This window comes from Mandrillus leucophaeus, unplaced genomic scaffold (assembly GCF_000951045.1).
Source record: "Mandrillus leucophaeus isolate KB7577 unplaced genomic scaffold, Mleu.le_1.0 Scaffold80, whole genome shotgun sequence".
Classification (NCBI taxonomy): domain Eukaryota; kingdom Metazoa; phylum Chordata; class Mammalia; order Primates; family Cercopithecidae; genus Mandrillus; species Mandrillus leucophaeus.
Window position 1 is genome coordinate 5,985,923 of NW_012108697.1, and position 17,331 is coordinate 6,003,253.

Sequence of the window (17,331 nt, forward strand, 5' to 3'; positions counted from 1 at the left end):
GGCGGAGGGAGGAATGAATAGGCTGCATGTGCACAGAGAATTTTCAGGGCAGTGAAAGTACTCTGTGTGATACTATAATGGTGGATCCGTGCCATTACACATTGTTCAAAACCCATAGAATGTACAACACCACGAATGAATGCAGGAGTAAGCTGTGGACCTAGGGTGATGATGATGTGTTAATATAAGTTTATCCATTTTAACAAATGTACTACTCTGGTGGGGCATGCAGATAGTGGCAGGGGGCTATGTGTGTGTTGGAACTGAAGCTACGTGGGAACTCTATATTTTCTGCTCAGTTTTGCTGTGAACCTGTAACTGCTGTAAAAAATGAAGTCTATTAAAAATGGTTGGAAAAACTCATTCTACTTTGAATTCTAATAGTATAGTTTTGTGCCAGTGTATAGGATATAGTGAAATATGCTTGATCACTGTTCTATAATTGGCTTCTTCTGAAGTTGTTTTTTTTATGTAGACATAGGACTACAGCTATGATGTTTATCAGAACATTAACTAATATCAGTGATTGTTGAGAAAAGGTCTTTTTGAAGAACCAACTAAAGTGGTTAAGCCAGCGTGCATCATCTGTGCTTCCACTTAGTGAGTACAAGAGACTATCCCTGACTATAGATATAGATGAAACAAGTTTACGAATTTCTAGTAGGACCACAGTTAACATCTTTTACATTTCAGTTTAATTAGTTTTATATTTCTATTCCTATTTGTATTTTCTAAAGCTGGTGATTCCAGCTCTGGTTTTATTTGAATGGTAGACTCCCCTGGAGCCTTGGGACTTCGTTTGAAAACCTTGGGTCTCATCCACTCCCGCCATACTTTAGATAAAGTATCGAGACAGAGTCTCGCTCTGTTGCCTAGAGCTGCAGTACAGTGGCGTGATCCTGGCTCACTGCAAGCTCTGCCTCCCGGGTTCACGCCATTCTCCTGCCTCAGCTTCCCAAGTAGCTGGGACTACAGGTGCCTGCCACCACGTCCGGCTAATTTTTTTTGTATTTTTGGTAGAGATGGGGTTTCACTGTGTTAACCAGGATGGTCTTGATCTCCTGACCTCGTGATCCACCCGCCTCGGCCTCCCAAAGTGCTGGGATTACAGGCGTGAGCCACCGCGCCCGGCCACTCCTGCCATACTTTAAAAGAGGAGAACAGAGCGTTGAGGCCCTGGCCCCCTTCTCCCTTGCACAGCTGGTTGGTAGCAGGTATTCACTAGAAGATAAGACTTCTGACTCCTAGTGGACGGAACTTTCTTCTCTAAATCTAGCTGGGTATTTAACAAAAAGTTTATAAAACATACTTCTTTTAAAGCAGTCAAATTTAAAAAGCAGAAAAATACAAGAAGACAATAATCACTCCAAATTTACTTACTCAAAGGTAACCACTCTTAACACTTGGGTGACTGTCCTTGTAGAAACTTCTCTCTGCATATATACATACACAATTTTAAATAAGAACAATCTATATGTGGTTTTTTTTTTTTTTGTTATTTTTTTTTTTTTGTTTTTGTTGTTGTTTGTTTTTTTTGAGATGGAGTCTTAGTCTTTCGTTAGGCTGGAGTGCAGTGGTGTGGTCTCAGGTCACTGCAACCTCTGCCTCCCGAGTGCAAGCAGTCCTGCCTCAGCCTCTGGAGTAGCTGGCACTACAGGCACGTGCCACCACACCTGGCTAATTTTTTATATTTTTGTAGAGATGGGGTTTCACCATATTGGCCAGGATGGTCTCGATCTCCTGACCTTGTGATCTGCCTGCTTTGGCCTCTCCTAAAGTGCTGGGATTATAGGCGTGAGCCACCTTACCTGGCCTGTCATCTGTTTTTAATCACCCACAAGTGTTCTCTAGGTATCAAATATGTAATCAAATATGTAAGTCTATGTAATTCTTTTCTAGGTCTGTGTAATTTGTAATGAGTACACAGTATACTGTTGTATGTATTATAGTTTAACTATTAACTATAAAATCATACACTTCTCCTGTTTTTTTTCTACTATAAACAAAGATAAACACCTAAATTTCTGTATACTTGTTTATCTCCTATTCATGAGTGAAATCCTAGGAGTGACAGAGGTAACCAGTCAATTTGAAAATGGTTAGTAGCTAAACTTTGCTGGCCACAAATGGCTACTTGGAGGTAGTATTTAAGAACTGTGAACATTAGTGTTTCTGGCAGCTTTGGTCTCGGTCTGGTGGTGGGGTGGTCAGTTTGAAGACCTAACTGGGAGTGGGTCAGAACGTGGAAGGCACTCCTCTCTGGGGCCCACTTCGAACTGGACATTGAATTGCAGGGGGCAGGCTGGTTTTGAAATAAACTCTCCTGTTGTTGCAGACAGCAGAATGCCTCCAAAGGTGACTTCAGAGCTGCTTCGGCAGCTGAGACAAGCCATGAGGAACTCTGAGTATGTGACTGAACCGATCCAGGCCTACATCATCCCATCGGGAGATGCTCATCAGGTACTGCATGGAAATGGGCTGTGATGGAACTCCTCAGCCTCTCCTTTCTTTTCAGTCTTTTTTTTTTGCCCAGCCCTAATGCGTTTGTAGGATTCTAATTGTCAACCCACAACCAGGGCCACAACCAGGCCCTTCCAGGGCTTGCTATGGGGATCTGTGTCCAGTAGGTCTCACTGAATGCTTGTGGATTGGCCCTGGGTTCCTTGATTCCAGTGACTTAGCCATCTTTCAATGAAGAATTAGTGGGCAAATTAAGGGACAGAAGTTCTGGAACTTTCTATTGCTGGCATACTCCACATCTCGTCTGCCACACTCTGTTCCTAGCAGAATTGTTTGCCCTGTCTTTCTTTTGCCCAATCCAGGAGAGTTGGAGAGGCAGAGACCTCATGTGATAGGGTTGACAGGCAGTAGGGTAAAAGGATTCTGGGATCCAGTGTGAGGTCATTGAGTCAGCAAGTGTTTGAGTGCTTACACTGTGGTTATGGTGCTGTAGGGTTCAAAGATGAACTTAAGGTTGAATGTCTGCTCTCACTGGGGTTATGGTTTAGTGAGAGATGAAATAATATAAGAGTGCTATTCTTCCACAGAATCATCTGTAAGTATAGTTTTCCCAGCCTTTGCTTATATATAAGGCCCTACCCATCTCAGGTATTAGACATGATACAGAGATGAGAATTGTTCCTGGTTTTAAGAAGCATACAGCTTAATAATGGAGTTTAGATGTACATGCACATACCTGTATTGTAAAATGTGGTAAGTGTGATCAAGAAAATCCGGACAGAAGGCTGTGGAAGTTTGAGGGTGAGAGGGGAAGATAATGAAGAGCTTCATGGTGCAGGGGAGGCATTTGAATTGGACCTTGAAGGATGGGTGGAGTTTGGGTAAATAGAGGGATGGGGTGGAGGAGGAGGAAAGAGGTTCTAGGTAAAAGTATTAGTGGCAGCGAAGGCAAGAAACAGGGAAGCTTCGAGTGCTTTTCAGAAACAGTGGGACAGGTTTCCCTGGCAAGAGACCAGGGAAGTAAAAAGCAGTAGTGGGAAATAAAACTGTTGTTACAGGATTCTTCAGTTGCAGGTTGTAGAAACTGCCTTGAGATACCTTGATTAGTAAAAATGCTTTATAAGGATTCAAGGGCAGAGCCACCATATTGGCACAATGCCAGATTGTGAATGGTGCTCTCAGAGTTATGCATGTCAGGGCCTCAGATAGGATGTCTTGTGGAGCCTGAGGGCAAGAATGCAGCAGGCCTTCAAGAAGAACTGGGACGGGAGGGTTTTCAGGTCTTGCTGCATATCAGTTTCTTTTCTTCAGCCAACTGGGTGGGTCGTATACACCTGACAACACCTACATTTATATCTTTTCCTCTCTTAGTTTCAAAATACCAGATTGAGCTAGAACTTTAATCCCTCAAATTCAAAGTCCAGGGTGAGAACTTGATTGGTATATGTAGCAACTTGGTTCTGTATGGTCCTGGTTACTCTGTGTGTGTGCACGTGCGCGTGTCTGTGTGATGTCAGACATGAGTAATGGGGGTCTACCAGTCCACCATAATGGAGGGGGTGGTAGATAAGGGTATTTCTGTAAGTTGAGCAAGATCCCAAAACATATCCATTCTGGCTGGCTGACTTCTTGCCTCTCCCCAGAGTTCCTAGTCTACATGGTTGTGACAATGTCAGGCCTGTGTTAACCTGGGGACCACTCAACCACAAGATTGGATCTCTGCCTGGAGACTTGGATTTCCTAGCCTTAGGGGCAAATGAAGGGCTTCAAATGAATAACCAAGGGGATCGGATGTCTGAGACAACGGTATGAAGTTTAGGATACTTTGATGTTTAGAACAGTGTTCCCCAAACTGTGTTCTTCAGTATTCCTGTTGTGTCTTGTAAGATGCTCTACAAAAAATATATTTGTTAGTTGAGAAAATGAAATGAGCTGAACAGCGTTTTTTTATTGTGGTAAAAAATGTGTAATATGACATTTATTTTAATCATTTAAAAATGTACAATACTGTAGTGTTAACTACTGCACTTTTTTTTTTTTTTTTTTGAGACAGAGTCTCGCTCTGTTGCCCAGGCTGGAGTGCAGTGGCTGGATCTCGGCTCACTGCAAGCTCTGCCTCCCGGGTTTGCGCCATTGTCCTGCCTCAGCCTCCCGAGTAGCTGGGACTACAGGCGCCCGCCACCTCGTCCGGCTAGTTTTTTGTATTTTTTAGTAGAGACGAGGTTTCACTGTGTTAGCCAGGATGGTCTCGATCTCCTGACCTCGTGATCCACCCGCCTCAGCCTCCCAAAGTGCTGGGATTACAGGCTTGAGCCACCGCGCCCGGCCTGCATGCACATATTGTTGTGCAACAGATCTCTAGAACTTTTTCATCTTGCAAAACTGAAACTGTATATCGATTAAACAGTTCCTCGTAGTCTCTCTTTTCCCCTCCTGTCCCTGGCAACCACCATTCTACTTTCTCTTTCTAAGATTTTGCCGGGCCAGTCATGGTGGCTCACGCCTGTAATCCCAGCACTTTGGGAGGCCGAGGCAGGCGGATCATGAGGTCAGGAGTTGGAGACCAGCCTGATCAACATGGTGAAACCCTGTCTCTACTAAAAATACAAAAATTAGCCAGGTGTGCTGGCACGCGCTTGTAATCCCTCCGCTCAGGAGGCTGAGGCAGGAGAATTTGCTTGATCCTGAGAGGCGGAGATTGCAGTGAGCCAGCTGAGATTGCGCCACTGTACTCCAGCCTGGGTGACAGAGCGAGATTCCGTCTCAAAAAAAGTTTGCCTACTTTAGATAACGCATGTAATTGGAATCATGCAGTATTTGTCTTTTTGTGACTGGCTTATTTCACTTAGCATAGTGCCCAAGGTTCATCCATGTTGTAACGTATAACAGGATTTCTTTCTTTTATAAGGCTGAATAATATTCCATTTTATTTAGAGACTTTTTTTTTTTTTTTTAAACCTGTTCTGTGGATGGTCATTTCAGTTTTTTCCACCTCTTGGCTGTTGTGAGCAATGTTGCAATGAACATGGGTTTGCAAATATCTTTTTAAGATCCTGTTTTCCATTCTTTTGGATATATGCCCACAAGTGAGATTGCCAGATCATATGATCCTTCTATTTGTAATTTCTGGGGGAGCTTCCATACTGTTTTCCACAGCACCTGTACTATTTTGCATTCCCACTGATGGTGCACCGGGTTCCAGTTCTTCCACTTCCTCACGAGCACTCGTTATTTTTTGTTTTGTTGTGAGGTGATGGCTTATTGTAGATTTGATTTGTATTACCTGATGATTAGTGTTGTTGAGTATCTTTTCATATGCTTTTTGGTCCCATTTGTATATTTTGTTTGGAGAAAATGTTTATTCAGGTCCTTTGCCCCTGTGAGTTTCATAGCTGCAGGACTTCTCAGGGCCTTTAATATGCTGACGTGCACTCTGTACCTCTAAGGAGGGGATAAAGTATTCAACTTTTTTCGGACTTAAATGTCCATGGAATTTTCCTAGTTATTTCAGGGGTGGGGTGGGAGAATCTAGTGTCCCATGGAATACCTTTGTGTGTTGTTCTGTGATAGCACTTTTCATCCGATGATGGGTCTTGCATGTAGAGGTGGATGAAGGGAGAGGTCAGAGTGAGAGGTATATTCAGGCACCAGCTCACTGGCTGTTCAGCCTGGCAGAATATAGGAAAAGTAGAATATCAAGCTGGAAGCGGGGTGGTGGCATGTGAGGAGGCCATGAGGCTGGGTACATAACTGTTAAATTTAGTAGAAGTGGGACGGTGAGGATAGACTTGGTGAGGTTCATCTGTGTTTTTTAGAATAGACAAATAAGATTGATCAACTTCAGGCTGGGTGTGGTGCCTCACGCCTGTAATCCGAGCATTTTGGAAGGCTGAGGCGGGCCGATCACCTGAGGTCAGGAGTTCGAAACCAGCCCGTCTCTGCCAAAAAATACAAAAATTAGCTGGGTGTGGTGGCTCATGCCTGTAGTCCTGACTTCCTGGGAGGCTGTGGTGGGAGAATCACTTGAACCTGGGAGTGGAGGTTGCAGTGAGCTGAGATCATGCCACTGCGCTCCAGCTTAGGTGACAGCGCAAGATCCTGTCTCAAAAAACAAAAAAACAAAAAAACAACAAAAAAAATTTGACCGACTTCATATGAAGCAAAGTATCATCTTGACCAAGGACTGGATGAGGAAGTAGGCTGGCCACTGTGATTTGGGCCTGAGTTATGGCAGGAGTCGTAGGTAGCAGAGGAGCTGGGCACTCCCCTGTTTAAGAAGGGCAGACCATTGCCTTGTCTTCAAGGAATTTTGTTTTTTCTTTGGGCCCCTCTGATGAGCTAGCTCTTCCTTGTTTCCTGTCAGTCCCAGGCCTCAGCCTTTGGATGTGGGCTTCATGTCACATGGATTCTCTGCTGGACTCACCAGTGGCATTTTTAATTTGCTGCCCTTCAAGCATTGGACAGTTGCCCTAGGCCAATTTGATTGCAGTCACCCTATTGGTGTTGAGCAGATGGTGGTTCCTGCAACTGGAGCACATTATGATTATGTAGCAGTTGGTTTGGGCAGTTCTGTAAGTCGCCTGGCACAGTTGTCTGAAATTGGGGCCCTCCTCCGAAAGGGTTCTCACAGGCCGTCATGGAACCCCAGCTGAAGACTACTTAATAGCTCTACTATTTGTGAATCTTCACCTCCAGGGGAGGCCTCAGTATACAGAAAGATTCGACCAGCGTATGTTACTTGAATTAAAAGTTGAAGGTTTCTGGTTAAGGGTGTGTTGGAAGCTTTGTAGTCTTTGTATTTCAGTTTCAGTTTTCTTTTGCCTGGAGTTAGGATATTATCTGTGTGTTTACTGGTAGGAGACACCGACATCTTGTAGCTAAGTCAAGTTCATCTTGATGTTCTTGGTTCTGGGTGCTGTTCCTTTTCCAGCTTTTTTTGTTTGTTTGTTTGGTCATCATAAAGCTGATTTTTGGATACCCTGACTGATACTTAAAAATGTTCTACCTTTGACAGTAGGTGTGGCCTAATACACCCAAAGCAGTTTCTTCTGGGAGTGGCAGTGAGGCCATCCAAGCCACAGGGTGTGTTCCAGGCTTTCCCTCAGCTCTTTATCTCCTGCTAATGATCCTACAATATCAGAATTGGATGGCTTTTCCCTCCATGAGGAAACTGAGGCTTTAATACCAGACAGATGTGTTTTCTAGCAACATCCTGAAAATACAAAATGTGTCAAGCTTGCTCGGTGTTAGCTGTTGCTCTTATTGCAGAAGTCGCTGTTTAGACTTCACACTCTTACATTTTTTGCACTCTTGCTGTCCTTCCATCTTCATCACCCCTCTCCACTTTTTCTTTTATAATCTTCACTGTCATTTCTACTGCTGTAGCTTAGCTGTCTGTCTTACTTATGTGGGGAAGTTGTGTTTTGTTTGTTTGCATGTTTTCTGACTGCTGCTCGGGGCTAGGTCCTGGGGCAAATGCAGAGGGCAGGTAGTTAGCATATAGGTAATTGTATGAGCTCTAGAGCCTTTCTGGGTTCAGATGCCAGATTTGCCACTTACTAGTTGCTTGACATCAGGCAAGTTACATGAAATTCGAAAGTGTCAGTTAAACTTTCTGGGTCTCAGTTTTTGTATTCTCAAAAAGGAGATTATGACAGTATGTACCGCATGGGCTATTGTTAAGATGAAATGAGTTCATACTGTAGATGTGAATGCTTGAAGCACTTGAATGCTTGCAGCTTCAATGCTTGATGTCACCTGAAAAGTCTCATCATATTAGCTGCAGCTATTGTTGTTGTTATTACTGTTGTAGAGACGAATGAAATTCCCTTTGAAGAGATTAAAGAATAGGTAAGCCACAGTCATAAATGCGAACACAAAAAGAAATTGGTGCATGTCATGTGAAAGGACGTCATTAGCACTGTCTGGTAGAAATCTGTGAGATACATATGTAATATTAAATGTTCTCATAGACACATTAAAGTAAAAGAGCAGTGAAATTAATTTTAATAGCATATTAATCTAACATATCCAAAATATTATTTTAGCACATCATCATTATAAAAATTATTAAGAAGATACTTTACATTCCTTTTTATGCTGAAATTTCAAATATGGGAAGTATTTTACATTTCCAAAACTTTGCACTTTGAATGTGAAATTTTCATTGGAAATATTTGATCTGTGTTTAGATTTCATAAAACTAACAGTTGAAAAGGTGGACTCAAGACTCAAAAACATACCCAAGTTTTTCTAAACCTACCTAAAAGTTTTCCAGTAACTGAATCTTGAATATCAGTTTTTAAATTTGTATTTCAATTTATTAAAGTGAAATAAAATTAAGTATTCTGTTTCTCAGTCACAACAGCCACATTTCAAGTGCTTAGACACATGTGGCTGGTGGCAACTGTAATGTAAGTTTACTTAAAGTGTGAACTGAATTCAAAGGTGACAGTATTTTAAGCTGGCAGAATCAAGGAAGTCTTCATGGAGGAAGTAGGATTTAAATTGGAACGTGAACGGGTAGAATTTGGATGCATGGAAAGAGGGAGAGAAGCACAAGAAATACCATGGATATCTTTTTATTTTATTTTTTATACTTTAAGTTCTAGGGTACATGAGCACAACATGCAGGTTTGTTACACATGTATACATGTGCCATGTTGGTATGCTGCACCCATTAACTTGTCGTTTACCTTAGGTATATCCCCTAATGCTATCCCTCCCCCATCCCCCACCTTGTGACAGACCCCGGTGTGTGATGTTCCTGACTCTGTCTCCAAGTTATCTCATTGTTCAGTTCCCACCTATGAGTGAGAACATGCTGTGTTTGGTTTTCTGTCCTTGCTGAGAATGATGGTTTCCAGCTTCATCCATGTCCCTACAAAGGACATGAACTCATCCTTTTTAATGGCAGCATAGAATTCCATGGTGTATATGTGCCACATTTTCTTAATCCAGTCTATCATTGATGGACATTTGGGTTGGTTCCAAGTCTTTGCTATTGTGAATAGTGCCACAACAAACATACGTGTGCATGTGTCCTTATAGCAGCATGATTTATAATCCTTTGGGTATATACCCAGTAATAGGATGGCTGGGTCAAATGGTAAGAAATACCATGGATATCTATGGAATTAGGAGAACGTGCATGACAATAAGCTTGAAGAAGAAAGGAAAACAGGGGCCAGATTAAGACCATCCATGAGTTACCCCCGACTGCTCACGGTTGTCCTTGACCACGAGAATCAGGATTTTAGAGTGACATGATCAGAAGGAGCAGTGTTTAGTATGGATTGGAGAAAGGAGACTCTGCGAATTGGGAAACCTGTTAGGCCTTGCAGGATCTCATAGTTGGGGTAAAGAGGGGCTGGACTTGGGTTACTGGGGTTAGGAGCAGAGAGGGAGGGGTAGGATTTGGAGAAGTAGTAGACCTTGGATTAAATGTGGACCTTGCAGGCACGTGGCAGAGGGGATTGGGAAGGTTTGAAGCCTGAGAGTGTTTATGGTACCATCAACAGAAAGAAATGGGCTCCTTGTTTTAGTTCCTGTGGAGAAGAGAGACATAGTTGGGGTGACTCTGTTAAGTGGGGCTCTGGATCCTTGCTGTGATTGTGAGAACAAGAAGGAAGGGCTGGCTTCATGTGTGACCTGCCATAGTCGTCTCCTCAGTAATAGAGAGGCTGCTATTCCCTGCGGCTCTTGTTCCTAATTGTTTCGTTTCAGGGTAGATTCTGGGTTGATGGAGTTTCTCCTACGGTTGGGGAGGGGAGGGTGTTGGAGAAGTGAAGGGGAATCTTGAATTCTGTCCTTTGTGTACTTTCCAAAACACAAATATACACACCCACACACTGTTCCCTGCTAGAGAGAAAACGTACCTCAAACGCATAATTACGCAAGGACTTGGCACTCCAGTGGTCTGCTTCTCTCTGTCCTCTGTAACTCTTAAGAGTTTCTTATTTTTAAACTCAGAACAAGGGTTGTGGTATTAGGGTTGTGGATTAATGAGCTTGGGCCCTGGGGGACTTTTTTAGCAAGGGATTGTCTGTTCTCTCTGGTACAGACATGGATGCTTTCATGTACCATCCTAGTCATACATTGGGATTTGTGGTCACCACTTGCCTCAAACCAGGAGAATCCTTGGTTGGAGTCATAGCTGTGCCAGCTCTGCCTTTTAGAAATCCTGATTCCCCATTTTCCTCATCTGTAAGACCCCATATTGTGTTGTTGGGCTTGGCTTAGTCAAAGGGTGATGTTTTGTCAGGGACTGACTCTGCCAATGTGAATTTTTGGCTTTGTTTATGGTTCCTCCTCCTGGAAGACGTGAATCAGATTTTCCTAAACTCTTTGGACCCTACTCCATTCTCCTGGAGTCAGCTTCCTGTTTTGTTTTGTATTTCATAAATAGGCTTTCTCTTGGGGTGGAGTTGGTGATTTTTATCCCACAGTGAGTTTATCGGTTGTGTTAGAATAGTGCTGGCTGTGGTAACACATCTCGAAGTTTCAGTGGCCTAGTATTGTAAAGGCTTATTTCTTATTTCATGTAGCAGTATAGAGTGGGTGTTCCTGGTTGGTGGGGGACTTCCCTCTACCTTGAGGGAAAGTGATTCAGGGATCCAGGCTCTTTCCATCCCATAGTGCCATCATTTTAGCTGGTGGAAGGGGAAAGAGTATGGACAGGGCACACTCATTTGTAAGAGCCCTGACCCAGGCATCACCTCTTACCCACATTTCATTGATGAGAGTCAATCATGTGACCTCACCTCAATGTAAGGAGGCGTGGGAATGAAGGCCTGGCTGGGCAGCTACTTTCCAGTGACTCTTCTACGCTAAGGAAGGAGCACGAATCTTTGGACAGCTATCAGTTTTTCCCACATACCCTGACTTGGTTTCATTTAGGAGAGAAAAAAATGCCAAAAACTTATATTTGGAAACAAGGAGTCTGCATCTCCATTCACAGTCTAACCTTTGGTACTTCTTGTGGACCGATGGCCCTTTTTTCATTCAGTTTCATTTTTCTTGAGAACCTTGTATGTTTGAGGCACAGTGCCAGGCTCATGGCTGATGGGAGAATAGGGTCAGGGAGGGGGAAAGATGTCACCCTAATGTGGACTCTAGTAACTTTAGTCGTGCTTATCTTGGCAGTCAGCTGTCAGCTTTACTTGGCAAGTTCCATCTGCATGTGACCAGCCATATTGATCCCTCTTCTTAAAAACCAGCTCTGGTCATGTCACCACCCTCTCTTCAACTTTTAGTGTCTCTCTAGAACTTGCAGGATAAAGTTCAAGCCTCTCAGTGTGATGTTTGAGGTCTTTGACTATTTGTCTTCAGACGGCCTTTACAGAAATCTCTGCAGCTACTCCCTTGAACTTCTTGCCCCTGCCATTAGGCTAATTGGCTATCTGTCTCATGACAGGCCTCTCGCCTCTTGCCTCTTGCTTCTCGGCCTTGTCACCCCTTTCCCTGTCTCTGGACTGTTTTCCTGCTGTCTTCATCTGTCCTTGGTGGCCCAGTCAAACCTCTGAGCTTGGCCTGATGGATCTAAGGCATATCTGAGCATCCTTTAAACTGTAGCAAATACCACACTGCATGTTCAGCATAGTTTATATGGCTGTTTATTAGTGTTAATGTTTCATGGAGTATCTGTCTAAAATTGCTGATTGTCTACTTCGAGAAGATAGTTTCTTATGTTTGCTATAGAGTCAAGCTTGGTGCAGTACATAGCAATAAGTGCTGCAGTTCATCAGATGTTCGGCATGCACTAATTGCTTTATGTCACACCTCAACCCTTCAAGGTGGGCATTATTTTCATCCCCATTTTACAGATGAGGAAGTTGAGCCCCAGGTTCACCCAGCTAGTAAGTGGGGAACCAGGCTTGAACAGAATTCTAACTGCTGGTTGTAGGAGATGTCTATTATGTGGCTGATGAAGGTAGAGGTAAGTGCAGCATATACCTTGTATTCCTTGTTCCCTCAGAATTTATAATCTAGTTGTGGGACTTGATGTGTACAACTTCTCTACAAAATTAGAAGAGGTTGCTTGGCAGCTTGCAAGGGTATGGGCTTTCGAAAGTCAGACCTGAGGCTGGGTACAGTGGCTCATGCCCGTAATCCTAGCACTTTGGGAAGTCGAGGTGGGTGGATCACTTGAAGTCAGGAGTTCGAGACCAGCCTGACCAACATGGCAACACCCTGTCTTTACTAAAAATACCAAAATTAGCTGGATGTAGTGGCGGGCGCCCGTAATCCCAGCTACTTGGGAGGCTGAGGCACGAGAATCGCGTGAACCTAGGAGGTGGAGGTTGTAGTGAGCCCAGATTGTGCCACTGCACTTCAGCCCGGGTGACAAAGCAAGACTCCATCTTTTTTTTTTTTTTTTTTTTTTGAGACGGAGTCTCGCTCTGTCGCCCAGGCTGGAGTGCAGTGGCCGGATCTCGGCTCACTGCAAGCTCCGCCTCCCGGGTTCACGCCATTCTCCGGCCTCAGCCTCCCGAGTAGCTGGGACTACAGGTGCCCGCCACCTCGCCCGGCTAGTTTTTTGTATTTTTTAGTAGAGACGGGGTTTCACTGTGTTAGCCAGGATGGTCTCCATCTTCTGACCTTGTGATCCATCTGCCCGTCTCGGCCTCCCAAAGTGCTGGGATTACAGGCTTGAGCCACCGCGCCCGGCCGTCCATCTTTTAAAAAAAAAAAAAAAAGTCAGACCTGAGTTCAGATTTTACTGTGGTGTTACTTTGGAGAAGTTAGTTATTTCTCTAAGCTTCATTTTTTTCATCTGTAGATTGGCGAGGGAGGATACCTTCCAGAACTGCTATGAGGATTAGAATGAGAGGAAATGAATACAGTTATTGACTAGTAGGTGTTGAGACAATAATAAACAATACAGACTAAATAATCTTAGCTAACATTATTTGTCAACATTACCCAAGGTAGGGTATGGATAAGTGCCAACATGGATGGTCCTATAAAATTCAGAGATGTGGGAGCCTCTGAAAGCTGAAGTGGGTCAGTCAGCTTCATGGAAGAGGGGGCACATGAACCAGATTTTTGAGAGATGACTAGCTTTTTTTTTTTTGTAGTTTACAGATGCTTTATCTGGCTATGTATTGTTTATATTGTTGGAATTAGATGCCAACATTTAAAAATTGGGTAATTTCTCATGAACCCATATTTCTAGCTTCTTCTGAAATATTGAAGACTGGCAACACATGGCCTGCATTTCAGAAATCAGAGCTGAGTAGGAGCTGCTGTCTTTAGAAAAGACATCCTTTGTCCTGTACCCTGAGGTATTTGAGTTTGAAACCCCATTTATAATCCCTTACAATCTTTTCTCCGTTAGATAATGTGTTAGTTTCCTATTACTGCTATAACAAATTACCACAGTGACTTAAAACGAATTTATTCTCTTATGGTTCTGGAGGTCTGAAGTCTAAAATGGGTGAGCAGGGCTGTGTTACTTCTGCAGGCTCCAGGGAGAGTCCATTTCCTTGGCTCTTCCAGTTTCTAGAGGCCACCTGTATTCCTTGGCTAATGGTCCCTTCCTCCTTCTTCATAGAGATGGTTGAGGTTTTAACTGGATGTAGGGAAAAGCTTCATGTCTCCTTCTGCTTGTTCATTTGTAATACAAATGTGGATTGAGGATCTACTGTGTGTCACCTGTGCTGAGTGCAGGAACAGTGACAAGACAGATACCCTGATCTCATGGAACTTACATGCTTGGGGGTAAGATAGGGGTTGAGGAACAAGACAATAAAAATGTAAAAAGTTCATTAAGAAGAGAAACATTGCCCAGCATGGTGGCTTATGCCTGTAATCCTAGCACTTTGGGAGACTGAGGCAGGCTGATTACTTGAGCCCAGAAGTTCAAGACCAGCCTGGCAATGTGGTAAAACCCCGTTTCTACCAAAAAAAAAAAAAAAAAAAGGGTGTGTGCCTGCTGTAGTCCTAGCTAGTCAGAAGATTGAGGTGGGAGGATTGCTTGAACCTGACAGGTCAAGGATATAATGAACCATAATTGTGTCACCACACTCCAGCTAGGATAACAGAAGGAGATCCTGTCTCCCACGCCCCCCCCAAAAAAGGCAAATATCTAGAGTATGTGTGAGCTATACAGAGACTTAAAAGTGGCCGGGTGGCTATTATAGCTGGGTAGTACAGGTAGGTCTCTCTGTAGAGGTGACATGTGATCTCAAGTATAATGATGAGAAGGACCTAGCCATGCCGTGATCAGAAAGACTTTTGTAGGTACAAGGAAGCGCATGTGCCAAGGCCCTGAGGCAGGAATGAGCTCAGGATATGCAAAGAGCAGAAAGGAGGTGGGTGTGGCTGGAGCATGGTGAATGGGAGCAGAGCTGCAAGAGGACTGGCAAAGTCAGAGTACCTTGACTGGGCCAGAGTTTGGATTTTATCTTAAATATTATAGGAAGCCATTGGAGGGTTTTAAGGAGGTTGCTAACATGATCTTAGATATTTGGAAAAGCTCACTCTGAGTGTATGTGCAGAGTGGATTCTAGGGGCGGTGGTCCAGGTAGAGATGATGGAGGCTTGGACTGAGTGCTGCTATTAGAAATGGAGAGAAGTGGGTGGTTTTGAGAAAAGCCAGCAGCTGTGCTTCTTTGTTCCTTTTTCCTAGCATGCTACAGCTTTGGTTTATTTTAGGCCCTATGCTGTGCTCTGAGGAGACCGCCCCTGGGCGTTGCCAGCTTCATGCCTGGGAGAAGGAGAGTGACAGTCCTGGGCACAGTGGTTGTGTGGCTTCTGCATAGCCTGTCAGTGTGGAGGTGACGCTGTGGCCAGCCTTGCTCAGCGATGTCTTTCTGGAATGTTGACCACTTAGGTCATGTCTGGACATTCTTACCCCAGCCTTGTCTCCATCCCAAACTAAACATGTCCATTTGCTGTTAATTCCACCTCCCTTTGGAGGAACTCTTTCCTTGCCTTTGCTGATGGAGAAGTCTAGCTAAACCCTGCGTATCTTCCATCTCTCGCAAGCTTGCGCAGAAAGGGATGGGGCATCCCTAGAGTACTGTGTCCCTGAGTGGAAGAGTTCACCTGGGCTCAGACCTGCACTGCGTTCTCTGCCAGCCTTTGCCAGTATCTTCACCCTGTGTCACGGGTTGAAGAGCCCCAAGCCCGTGGAGTCATGTTGTTGGTGGAGAGTGCCCTCACTGTGTATTCCCCATTGTGCGCAGTGATTTTTAGCACAAGAGTTATTTTTAACTTAGTTTTCCCAGCCCCTTAGATGCCTTCTCACTGTTTAGGAAGAAGAGATGAATAATATCTCTTCCATTGCATATGTGCAGCACTTTCCGGTTTCTAGTGAGTTTTCAAAGACATTAACTTACTGTTTCTCACAAGAGTCCCAGGAGAGGTGTGGGCCACCCTTCCCCCCCGTTGTTACTTTTTAATAAAAAGTCTTGCACACAGTGATTACTGGGTTAATAAACACACGAGGATTCTGCAGTTCTAAACGATGCTGGTGGCCATTTCTTTCTATTTCCTTACTGCTGTTGACTGAATGTTCCTTTATGCTGTAGGAATAAAACGTGCTTGCTGTTGCATTTAGCAATCTGAAATGACCTGTCTTAGGGATGAGGAAATGAGGCTGAGAGAGCTGCCAGGACTTGTTGCAGACTATGCAGCTGGGCCTGGGCTAGAGGGCAGGTGGCCCAGAGCTGCTTTATCCTGCCATTGTGGTTCTCTATGCTGGCCCTTCTGGTATCTCCCTGGAGGCTGGTTTGAGACTGTGATTGCTGGTGCCTTGGTGAAAGAGGCAGTTCTTTTTATTTTTTTTGTTTTTTGAGACAATGTCTCACTCTGTTGCCTAGGCTGGAATACAGTGGCGCAATCACGCCTCACTGTGCAGCCTCAACCTCCCGGGCTCAGATTATCCTCCCATCTCAGCCTCCTGAATAGCTGGCACTACAGGCACGTGCCACCGGGCCTGGCTAATTTTTGTATTTTTTGTAGAGATGAGGTTTCACCATGCTCTCAGGCTGGTCTCGAGTTCCTGAGCTCAAGCAGTCCTCCCACCTCAGCCACCCAAAGTGCCAGGATTACAGGCATGAGCCACTGTGCCCGGCTGAAAGGGATAATTCTTAACCATACTGCAGGAAAGGAACATGAGGGCCTTTTCCCCCTACATCACGTTGACTGTCCTAAAAATGCCGTGGGTCTGGCCAGCAGCCCCATTCCCCACCCTGAACTTTCTTAACCTTGCCAGGTCCTTTGGCTTTCGAGAATCGTGATAACTGCAGAAGGAGCAGCAGCTCTGTTCTCAGGCAGGCGTGGCTTTGGATCCTGGCCTACCGTTAACTTGTCAGTGGGCAGGTTACTTAAAGATTCTCTCTTTGAACCTCAGTTTTCTCATTTGCTATTGGTCTTATCCTAGAGAGTGATGAGGGTGAGAGATAAAGTGTCATGCATTGGCAGCCTGGCATAGGGCTTCAGAGTCCAGACTCTGGAGTTGACTGCCTAGGTTCAAATCCTGCCTCTGCTACTTAATTAGCTGTGTGATTCCGGGCAAGTTACTTAAACTCTCTGTGCCTCACTGGCTATTACCAGAAGTTGCACACTTTGACTTGTACCCTTTGCCTAGGCATAAGAATTTCTTACTTTCTTCACTCCCTAACCCCCTTACATACAGAGGCAAGGGGATTATCAGCTGAGAAGACCTTGGTTTTGGACATGACATTTTATTTTGCGGAAGCCTCCTGGATTGGATGAAGCATTTCACTCACTCCCTGACAGGAGGGGATGGGGCCTGCATGGGAGAGATTGGTGATGCCCCCTCAGAGGAGGACCCAGACAGGAAGTTTGGAAACAAGTCAGTATCTACAGAAACTGAAGTTAGGGAATTATTGGTGCTTAACA

The 17,331-nt window shown here is 44.3% G+C and overlaps 1 protein-coding gene across 2 annotated transcripts in view; it reads left to right on the plus strand.

Moving 5' to 3' along the window:
• Nucleotides 1–17,331, plus strand: part of XPNPEP1 (X-prolyl aminopeptidase (aminopeptidase P) 1, soluble) — a 55,117-nt gene that overhangs the window by 5,592 nt on the left and 32,194 nt on the right. For both annotated transcript variants that reach the window (XM_011967563.1, XM_011967564.1), the window contains exon 2: nt 2,336–2,460. In XM_011967563.1, coding sequence (XP_011822953.1) covers nt 2,344–2,460 — 117 coding nt within the window. In that variant the 5' untranslated portion in view covers nt 2,336–2,343. The remainder of the gene's footprint in view (nt 1–2,335; nt 2,461–17,331) is intronic.